The 11378-nt window shown below is 43.8% G+C and overlaps 1 protein-coding gene across 1 annotated transcript; it reads right to left on the bottom strand.

Annotated features, from left to right (window-relative positions):
• Positions 1-6096: 6096 nt before the first annotated feature.
• On the bottom strand, positions 6097-10649 carry LOC136493878 (glycerol kinase-like). The gene is made up of 4 exons (XM_066490004.1): positions 10008-10649; positions 8892-9113; positions 7844-8810; positions 6097-6520 (listed from the first exon to the last, which is right to left on the bottom strand). Exons 1-4 carry the CDS (start codon positions 10145-10147, stop codon positions 6278-6280), a joined length of 1572 nt encoding a protein of 523 aa, XP_066346101.1. The 5' UTR covers positions 10148-10649; the 3' UTR covers positions 6097-6277.
• Between the last annotated feature and the right edge of the window lie 729 nt (positions 10650-11378).

Consider the following 11378-nt stretch of genomic DNA (forward strand, 5'->3'; position numbering starts at 1 on the left):
AAAAAATAGCATTGTAAGCCTCTGGTACTCTTTTATGCCTATATGTAAACTATTGGTATGACTTTTGAACTATTTATATTGTATTTAGTAGATGGTTTCAACTTAATCCTTGAATTTAAGCCTTATCATGTTACTTAGTGCATGTATACCAAATCACGTCGTAAAATTTACAATTGTTACTGAATTGCTAAAATGGATTTACCGAATTGTATATGAATTTTTTTTTACGGCATACCTAGAGTGAAAATCCTAGATTCGCCAATGATTACTGGTGCAAACAGGTTTCGAGCCGCTACATATGCCAACGTGGCATTGCTTACTCAGTGATACATGGGTTTGACATGCTAGATCCAGCACCTAAACTTGCATGACGGTGCAATTTAGGTACTAAACTTCCAGAATCACATATCTAGGTCCCCAAATTTACTAGATGGACTAATAAACAATATAACTAAACTTACAGGGTGATGTTCTATAGATCCCTAACTTCCAAAATTGTAGATATATGTCGTCAAACTTGTTAATTGAGCCACGTTAGGTCCAAATTACCATTGTTCGCTAGTAGTTGTCTGCTAACCGTGCACCTTACATGTGGGATTCACATGTCGGCCTCTTTCTCATCTCCTTCCCTACTCCCTCTCGTACTGCCATCTTCACTCTCTCTCTTGCACTGCTGCAGTCCGAGAACCAACATCAACAGCATCCAAAGTGTCTCCGAGTAGTAGAAGCAGCACCGTCGCCAGGACCAAGTGACAGCATGCTCCCTCGTATCCTCCACACGCCTACCTAGCTTGGCCACGGCCAAGGGCCGATGGTGGCCACTGGCCAGCCATGGGCAAGACGGGCTCCTCATTCTTGGTTCTATCGGCGTCCGGATCCACGCTCCATTAGGATCTTGTCGTACAGTATTGTCCGGACGCCACCGGAGCAAAGGCAGAGAGCGCTGTTCGAACAGGGACTGGAGGGAGAAGACGGACATGAGAGAGAACAGGGAAAAAATGGTGTAACGGACATTCCATAATACAGGAAATCAGGAATCCGTACCGTGTCCTAGAAAAACAGATCGGGAGAAGAGTATATCTATCAGAGTATTGCACAATGTACAATCAGTTACTGCTGTATTTATATACTCAGTTTTGTACAGACAGATATACTCTGATTGAGCCATTTGACATAAAAGGAGAATGGATAATCTTCACGAAGGCCAGCAGCAAATGCAAAGTTATTCGTGGAAATACAACACCCAAACACATGCAATACTCCAATTAAAGAGAGAGGTGATCTTTCGGGAAAAAAAATTAAAGAGAGAGGTCAGCAAAATCGAATGATCTAGAAACCTGCAAACACCTGCTCCTTTGTCCACACAGCGGCTAACACAGCTGCATACTGTACGCAGCTTCAAGGGCTGTCGTCTCTATGTCAGCTGGCCTGAAAACAGGGCTACCCAACAAATCAGCCTGCACGTGGGTGCATACAACACCTTGTTAGTGCTCAGATGAAAACTTGAAGATACTTATTGCATTTGTTAGAAAGATCAGCTCGGAAAAGAAATAGAGAGAGCCCATTCGGCTCACCCACGCGAGCAAGGAGATCCTTGCCGAGTCAAGTCAGATTGCTCATTGCTGGACAGAGTCAGTTTTTCTGTCGCTACTAAACGGTAGCCTTGCCAAGCAAGGCAAAACAGGAACCAGCAAGGGTACCAAACACGCTCTAGATTGCTGCACTTAATGGCAAATATAGATGGTTCGGTCATCTATAATGGCAAACACACATTAAAATAAAAGAGAAAAAAGGACCTCATGTCCAGTTTTCTCTATCTGCAAGCTGGTTTCAGAAAGACCATGCAAGTGATAACCCAAAGTTTCTTTCAGAAATGAGGCAGTACAGATCTGACGTTGAACAAGTGTTAGATGCAGTTCCTTCCACAGATACTAGTGCAGAATTTTGCACTGGCAGATTCTACAGCATAGTGCTCTGTGACTACAGTTTCTGAATGTCAGGCACACCTTGGAGAATCAGGTGGTCATTTTTTTCACGATTTGAATACTCAATCTAAATTTTAAATGGAGATAGTAACACTGTGAGTCAATATCCTGCATTTGTCCATTTTGAGCAAGCCAAAGGTCCAACAATAAAAACACCATTTAAAAAAACATAACACTGAAATTTTCGGGTGATATTAAATTTTCTGTGTGGATTTCTTTAGTTCGTAATGTTAATTGCTCTGATTCAGAATTTCAGACATCCATACTAAGCAAAACATGTATGTATAAATACTTGTGTGATAATAGAAGCTCATGTAAAATCAACTACTACTTTCTTTATTTTTCTTTTGTAAAACATGTTGGAAGGAGAAAATTTTCTTTACCTGAATCTGCATTAGAAGATTATTAACAGTAGTGCCACCATCAACACGCAACAAGAACTCCCCTTCTGCGCTCTTTACTTCTCCCGCCTCTCCAGCATCCTTGTGCATGGAGCTGAGGACATCTGCTTTCAGAGCTATGTTTTCTCTGTTCTCTCCATGCCAATTCAGAGCTATGTTCTTAGCCGTGTCTACACTCTGCTACCATCGTCATCTGCTTATGCATCTTATTATGCAGTCATGCTTAGATTGGTTAGTTGTAATGTGAAAAGTGGCCCTTAATGTTGAGTCACTATGGCGTACTGTACTCGCATCCTACGATATCAAATACTACTGTTGTTAGATAAAAGTGGATAGTGGATATGTAGGCCCCGTTCGCTGGTCTATCTTGGCTGAAACTGGCTAAAAAATACGGTTCTGGCTGTTCCGGCTGAAAAAACAAGTCGAACAAACCGAATATGGGGTAAGCCGAACGGGGCCGTAGTCCTTAATAAAATTGTGTTTTTTATGTAAAATGAAGTACAGCCGAGTGCATTGGCACAAAACTGTGCTTGTAACTTGAAAGGGAACAGGAAAAAAGCTACTGTTCAAGGCTCACGTACATCCGTTGCGGAGATGCTAACTCCAATTTTTTTCACATTAGAGCCCGTGTACGTCAGAGAAAAAATTACATACTTTGTCTGCATACGGATGAGGGAATTACGATTGCTCACGAAGAAAAAGAAAAAGTGATAGGGGATTATTTTAAAAATCACATTGGCTCCGCAGTTCCGAGAACCACAACTATCAATTCGCAATCTCTTGGCTACACTCAACATGATCTCTCGGATATGGAAGTGCCTTTCTCCCAGGATGAGGTAAAAATACTATTAATTACATGCCTTGTGACAAAGCGTCGGGCCCGGATGGCTTCACGGTTGCCTTCTTCAAAGCTCGTTGGAAAATTATTAGAGGATGTTATGGCAGCCATAAACAGCCTATTCACATTGAACGTCCAGGGTTTTGAATGGCTAAACTCGGCATGCATCGTCCTTCTACCCAAAAAAGCGGATGCAACGAGAGTCACCGATTTTAGACCCATCAGCCTCATCCATAGCATTGCAAAGATCTTCTCCAAATTATTAGCTAATAGACTTGCCCCTCGACTGAACTCTCTCGTCTCCAATTGCCAGAGCGCATTCATAAAAAAGAGAAGCATCCATAATAATTTTCTTTACGTTTAGATAGCAGTACGAAAGCTACATAGGCAAAAGATACCGGCTTTGTTCATGAAACTGGACATCCACAAAGCTTTTGACACGGTAAATTGGGGATACTTGCTAGAAATTCTACAGACTCTAGGCTTCGGACCACGTTGGTGTGAATGGATCTCTATTCTATTCCGTACATCCACCTCGGCAGCCTTGCTTAATGGGCGACAAGGATCCACTTTTAGCCATGCCAGAGGCGTCCGGCAGGGAGATACGCTTTCACCTATGCTCTTCATTTTGGCTATGGACCCACTTCAACGTTTGCTTGACCAAGCAACCCAACATGGGATACTCACCCCCTTACCCATCATGGTGGCAAAATGGAGAACCTCTATATATGCAGACGATGCGGCTATTTTCATCAACCCAATAAAAAAGGATGTAGAAGCGGTCAAAATTATTCTCCAAGCATTCGGCACCTTCTCAGGACTCCATATTATTCTAGAAAAAAGCTCTGTGCATATAATCAGATGTGAAAATGTCGATCTAGATCCAGTCCTATCACCCTTCACCGGTAGTAGAGGTGACTTCTCATGCAAATATTTAGGGCTGTAACTCCATACCAAATCACTACAAAAGGTCCATGTGCAATCTCTCATTGAGCGTATTGGATAAAGGTTACCCAAACGGAAAGGAAGATGGTTAAACAAAGCGGGACGCCTCACTCTAGTAACTTCAGTCCTCTTCTCCATGCCAACCTACCACCTCGCAATGTTTCCCTTGGCGGCATGGGCTAAGAGGAAGATTGATAAAATCAGGAGATCTTTCTTGTGGAAGGGGAGGAGAATGCCAATGGTGGACACTGCCTGGTTAACTGGCCAACAGTTACCAGACCCAAAGACCTTGGTGGCTTAGGCGTGCCTGACCTTGATAGATTTGGGAGAGCCCTCCGGTTGCGCTGGCTATGGCAAAAATGGGTGGAGGACTCAAGCCTTGGATCGGCCCAGAGCTTCCATGCACTGATGTTGATCGTCTCCTTTTCAACTCCCCAATCAACATAACTTTGGGTGATGGTGCAAAGACTTGATTTTGGCACCATAATTGGCTTGAAGGAGAAGCTCCAAGGTACTTAGCACCGAATTTATTTCGGTTTGTTTTAAGGAAAAACCGAACAGTGCAACAAGAACTCCGAAACAATAATTGGATGCGCTCGCTAAGAGGGAAAATCACCTCGGCTGTCCACATAGAGGAATTTGTGTCCCTTTGGATACGAATTCAGGACGTGCACCTGCAGCAGGGCGTTCAGGACTCCATCACCTGAAAAATGGACCCAGGATGGGACTTACTCCACCGCTCAGCTTACAGAATACAATTCAAAGGCTCCCTCGTCTTGTTCCGTATTGTGAACTCATTTGGAAAGCACAAGTGGAGAACAAATGCAAGATCTTCGTCTAGATTTTGATGCAAGATAAAATCTTACGGCGCACAACCTACAAAAGAGACGGTGCAACGGTCCCTTGGAAACAGACCTCCACCCCTGTCTATGTTGCCCTTTTGCTAAGACGGTTTGGGATCAAATCCTCTCTTGGGAAAATTTCAGTCAGCTGCAACAACGGCCCCATATCAGAACGTAGACGACTAAACGGAGTAGTAATCTACATCTTTTGAAATATTTGGAAAGTGAGAAACAGGAGAATTTTCAACAATGAGATAGAAACAGTGCTGTAAGTGGCCGCAAGAATAAAGGAAGACATAGAGCAAAGGAAGAGAGCACTCACTTATGTTTAGTGTTGTTTCCCTCTCGGGGTGTGTGTTTGCCTCTTATTCCTGCTTCGGGGGGCTTTAAACCCTCATTTGAAGTGTCTTTGCTTGTACATAAACTCTCTTTCCCAATTTTAATTGAAAGGCAGCTCCTGCCATTGCGTTCAAAAAGAAAAGAGGAAGATTGATGCATCAGTTAGTATAGGTAGTGTCTAATATTGAATGGTCCTTCACAAAAAAGGGATTTGATGTCGTGACACAGCACATGCGCGTAAGACATCGATCCTTAAGTAGAGGAATCAATATCTAGTAGGAAAAGGTGCAGCGTACCTAACATCGGAATAGAAGCAGCATGTGCGAACAACGACCCAACTTTTATGCCTTCTCAATATATGCTAAAAGCTTTTAATGGAAGAGCAACCTTACCTCACAAATGCCGCTTCTGCTGTTTTGTTCATCCAAGACTTTCTTGTTAATATTGACTCCAGTTTCTCATATAATCACAAAGTATAAGGCTTATGTATTCTTACTCTTTTTCTCGGAGGCAATTATTAATGCTTACTAAAAAATACATATTTGCACGACGATTAACTGTAACATTTGTACAATATAGTAGGGTACTACACAGACACGATCAGCAGTTTAAATTCTCGAGCAAAGTTGCAGATTGGAAATTGAGCTTCTCCAGTTGTATATGTTGACGGGACAGTCTAACGTATAATGCAAACCATTCGGCTATGGAAGCACACATAAATATTCCAGGAAAAACACTTCCTGCTGAAAATTTGAGGATGTTCCTGTACTCATTTTTGTAAAGATCGTGATGTTACGTATAAATAACAAGTAGTTAAGAATAGTCCCAGCGAAGACCAATTTATTCATTTGCAGCTCCAAAAACAGATACAGCAACGATAAGAGGAGCGCGGACTGGCTGAATAATTAAGTTTGAAACAAGATAAATTTACAGAGAAAGATCAGCCAAATCGAATGATCTTGAAACCGCCTTGTACCACGAATCTGCTCTCTTCTTCCTGTGCGCCTCATCCAGTTTTGGGCGGAAGGCTGTCGTGTTCTCCTTATGCAAACCTGCAAATACCTGCTCCTTAGTCCAGACTCCTGCAGCTAACCCAGCAGCATATGCAGCTCCAAGGGCTGTGGTCTCTATGTCAGCGGGTCTGACAACAGGGCTGCCTAATAAATCAGCCTGCAGGTAGGAAGTAACCAAGCTATCGTCAGTCATCCAATGCAAACCATTATCTAAAAAAAAAGTCATCCAATGCAAACTTCAACAGCTTTTAGTTTTTCTTACAATTGCAAAGAAAATAAATGAGAAAGATCTGTGCCAGGTAAGATCACACAAGAAGTTAAGAACGCATATCGCTAAGCAGACAAACATGGATATGGTGAATTGATGCATTGAAGTTCGCAACCTCCTTTTAGATTTTTTTCTCTCATGATAGTCCACACTTGTGTTCTGCTAATTGGGTGATATTACTGGTGTGTATCAATTTGCAGATGAGCCAGATTTTCAAGGATGAAAACATAGTTTGGACTTCATACAACGTAAAAATATTTTTGTACTACTTGAATCTGACAGTCTACTGCTGTCAGCATGCAGAATTTGCCACACCAGATTGAACATTCCTTTTATTGAAGAAACTGTGTTCTGAGTTGATCTTAATAGGAGAGAGAAGCACGGGGAGTTATCATCTAGAATTCTAAGACTTTGTCCATGTCCCACAAGCTAAAAGCACTAACTGAAAGCATGGAAGCCTTGGGCGCCGGCATGTTGCAAGTTTTTCACTTGGTTACTTCTACAAAATCATATTTGGACAGCAGATCGGTTACAACAAAAAGGCTGGCCAAATAACTATTTCTGCCCCATGTGTGAAAGAAACTTGGCGACACCGTTGCACCTTTTTTTTGTGGAATGCCCATTTGCAAGAAGGGTATGGGAAAGGGTAGGATCCTGGACTTCATGTGAGAACCTGACCAACTGGTCATATCTGAACACTTGAGTTCAAAAAAAAAAGTCATATCTGAACACGATTCATAATTGGTTCCAGGAAATGGCTGCCAATGGAAGCAAAGCAACACAGCCATTGGCCATTCTAGTCGTTTGGATTATTTGGAAACAAAAGAATGATAGGGTCTTCCAACTGAAAGAAAAGTCAGTGGACAAGGTTATCAGTGAGATACAAGATGAAGCCCGCTTATGGACCAGGGCCGGTGCAAAACACCTATGTCCTTTTGTTGTCGATGTAGATCGTGAGTAGTTTTTTTTTTTTTAATTTTTGGGCTACACCTTAGCAGTCAGCTAAATTGGAATTTTAGTTATCTGTCTCTGGCGCATGTATCTCTTTCCTACTTATTAATTTATACAAGCCGGCAGGTTCCGGGTCTTTAAAAAAATGAAGCAAAAATAACATGTACTGAAAGCACGGTAGTAATTGATCACAAATTCAATTCTTAAAAGATATGGATAAGTGCTCGTATACGAGTAGAGAGAAGAGGTAATTTTCTTTACCTGGATCTGCATTAGAAGATTATTAACAGTAGCACCACCATCAACACGCAACAAAAACTCTCCTTCTGCACTCTTTACTTCTCCTGCCTCTCCAGCATCCTTGTGCATGGAGCTGAGAACATCATTCACCTGAAAGCACATACTCTCAAGCACTGATCGAGCAATGTGCCCCTTATTTGTGAACCTTGTGATCCCAATGCAGATCCCCCTTGCATCATCCCTCCACCATGGTGCAAACAACCCATTAAATGCTGGCACAAAGTACACACCACCTGAATCCGGCACTGTTTCAGCCAACTTTTCAATTTCAGCTGCTGACTGAATGATTCCAAGGCTGTCCCTCAGCCACTGAACTGCTGCGCCTGCAATTGCAATGGACCCTTCAAGAGCATAGTTAGTGGGTGCAGTTGGGCCAAGCTTGTAAGCAATGGTGCTAAGAAGACCATGGGAGGATTGGGTAGGCTCTTCCCCTGTGTTAAGAAGGATGAAGGCACCAGTTCCATAGGTGCTTTTCGCTTCACCCTTCTGGCACAGCTGCCCAAGCATAGCAGCATGCTGATCTCCAAGACACCCTGAGATGGGGACACCTGCAAAGGGGAACTCTTTGGCGACCACACCAATTTTCTCTGAATTACTGATAATCTTTGGCAAAATCTCAAGAGGAACTCCTAACACATCAAGTGTTGGCTTATCCCAGTCAAGTGTCTTTAGATTCATAAGCATTGTACGAGATGCATTTGAGCAGTCCGTGACATGCTGCCCACCAGCAACACCTCCTGTAAGGTTCCAAATCAACCAGGTGTCAATTGTGCCAAATAAGGCGTCACCAGTCTTGACTGCATCCTTAACAGCATCCACATTTTCCATCAACCATAATAATTTCAGAGCACTGAAATAGGTACTGATTGGCAGCCCACATGTCTCCACGAAGTGGGTTCTACCGCCTGATAGCTCACTTTCCAGTCTCCTATATTGTTGAAGCATGATGAGAAGATTTAACAATGTCAAATGTTAATAGAAAATGAGTGAATGATAAAAAGAAGAAGACCTGCAAACAGGGCTTGTGCGAGCATCCATCCACACAATGGCATTATACAGTGGGCGGCCAGTGGATTTACTCCACATAACAGTGGTTTCCCTCTGATTTGTGATCCCAATGGCCTTCAAACCAGCAACCACATTGTATTTACCATCTTTGGCTTTGCCAACTGCCTCTTTCATACACACCTTAACAGTCTCTATAATCTCCATAGGATCATGCTCAACCCACCTTTTAGTTCACACAAACATAGAAAGAACAAAATCAGAGACCATGACAACTGTCATTGCTTTAAACAGAAAGATGGGACTACAGATTACCCCTACATATTCATCTAAGAAAATGCCCGGCACAACAGATTACCCCTACAGTGACTCAAGCCAAATAGCATGAAATAGCATGACTAAGGTATAGTAGATTTCTAACTTCATATGCACATATAAATGGAAATAATGAAATAAAGAGAATATGTGAGATTCCTAACAAAGCTAACAATTTACAGGTACAAACAATATATCAAAGGTCAGAGTCAGATGATCAGCGCTCCTGAAAGTTCATCATGATAGCTAGTGAAATAACAGTACCATGCTTAAAGCAAGTTAATTAGGCAGACATGCCTTAATGAACATAGGGAAGGGAAATCAAAAGGCAAAGCAAAAGTTGCCAATTGATGAGGCACCGAATTGGTCTAGCAAAGAAAGAGTTCACGCCTCATAGTGACCCTTTCAGTACTTTGTGGTGCTATGTAACTATGTTTTCCCCTAGAATAATACTCTTTTAGATGATCATCCAAGTTTCTATTCGTAACAGAAAAACACATGACCCTAGTTGTAGTGAAAGCCACTAATTTGCCAATTGAGCCACTAAAGTTAAGACAACTGGACAAAGCGGCAACTCATACAGATCTTACAGTTACTCCACTGAACCTTTTCACAATTAAGTCAAAGCGTCAGAACAAACAAAAAACTGACATTTTTAAATTAGCAACTCCCTAATTCCCTCCAAATCAATCAACGGTCCAGAATTCGCACTGACCGCAGCATAATCCTTGAGAGTTAGAGCAAACAAACCCGCTACCCAACCGATCTCAGGCCCGAGAAGAACACGAAACCTGCACACACTCACCCTGCATCCGGGTAGTGCTGCTTGAACTCGAGCTGGTGCGAGGCGACGGGCTTAGCGTGGCGGTCGTAGACGATGAACCTGGTGCTTGTGGTGCCCTGGTCGATGGCCGCCACGTACACCTCCTCCCCTTCCCCCGCCATGATCCCTCTCGCCGGCACAGAGATCGGCCGTGGAGGAAAGGAGCAGCGACCAATGAAGTGGGAAAGGGACTACTGGAGATGCCGAGACGGGATCAAACAAATCGGTGGCAGTTGAGTGGGAGCCGGGCCCCGGAGAGGCGGAGGGAGCGAGAGTTTATAGGCGACGACGGGTGGATCCGATTGGGACGGAGACGGACGGGACGGGGTAGGGTAGGCGGGGAAGTCAATGGCCGTCGCGCTGTCTACACCTCTCTGCTCTTGCCTATCCGCTCCGCTCTTCTCGCGCTCGGCTCGGCGCCATGACCTTGCCTTCTGGGACGTGACGGGATTCCTGGCGTCCGCGCCAAAAAAGCTGGGATTTTTTTTGATCCCTCGCCGGCTGTGATTGTCCACGGCGACAAATCGTGCAGCGGGCAATCACATGACGCGGGGATTATTATTATCCTCGAAAAGAATGGCGGCTAAGCTTCAGATTAGTTCGTGTGTTGCTGTTGGAGAGGGGAGAGAAAATGGGCTGCCGAGTCCTGACGAATCTTATGTGGATAGAGACGAACCGAGATCGCATCTTGAGTTCAGCGGCATCAGCATGTGCATTGACGCCCAACTATTCAAGCCCGTGCCGATTGCTACCGCAGGACAGCGAGACGGGTGGGTGCACGAGATAGTCCGTGTGTCCATGGACTTTACTTGCCGCAACCGGCAACTGGAGTAGTGTTTGGATCGGAATTATTGTGACGATGATGGTACCGTCATTTTTCCAAAGGCTGTGCTTCTGCAGCGCTGCTGGTGGTGGTTGCTGCAGCCACACCACTCAGCAGCTACTGTAGAAATCAAGCAGCCACAGCTAAAATCAGCTGCTGCGGAAGTGCAGCCGAGCAATGCTGTCGCTTATACATCACACCTCATTGGTCCACAGGTTAACCTGCAGCCGTCGGCGTCGGCATCGGCTGTGATCCTCGGTTCTCACGCCAAAACTCCGTGACCTTCCGTTTCAAACTTTTTTGTACGTGCAGAAGAGGCATTGGTACTTTGCTCCGAGTAGTACAAGACAAGAAACACGACGAATCCTGCAAGAGTGCAGGGCTAGCTCAGCTCGTGATGGAGACAGGCTGACAGCACACTCGGCGACCTGTCCAGACTCCGGACAATACGCTGGGCTAGCTGTGGCTGAAAATACTCATGGCTATTGTGAAAGAAAAATACTATTTATTGATTGAAAAATGGTTTATAA

This window comes from Miscanthus floridulus, chromosome 11 (assembly GCF_019320115.1).
Source record: "Miscanthus floridulus cultivar M001 chromosome 11, ASM1932011v1, whole genome shotgun sequence".
Taxonomy (NCBI): Eukaryota; Viridiplantae; Streptophyta; class Magnoliopsida; order Poales; family Poaceae; genus Miscanthus; species Miscanthus floridulus.

Coding starts and splice junctions, on each gene's coding strand:
- LOC136493878 (XM_066490004.1), bottom strand. CDS start 10,147: ATGGCGGGGGAAGGGGAGGAGGTGTACGTGGCGGCCATCGACCAGGGC. Junction 9,114..10,007: donor CAGCACTACCCGGATGCAGG/GTGAGTGTGTGC, acceptor GTGAACTAAAAG/GTGGGTTGAGCATGATCCTA. Junction 6,521..7,843: donor ATCTTCTAATGCAGATCCAG/GTAAAGAAAATT, acceptor TCCTACCTGCAG/GCTGATTTATTAGGCAGCCC.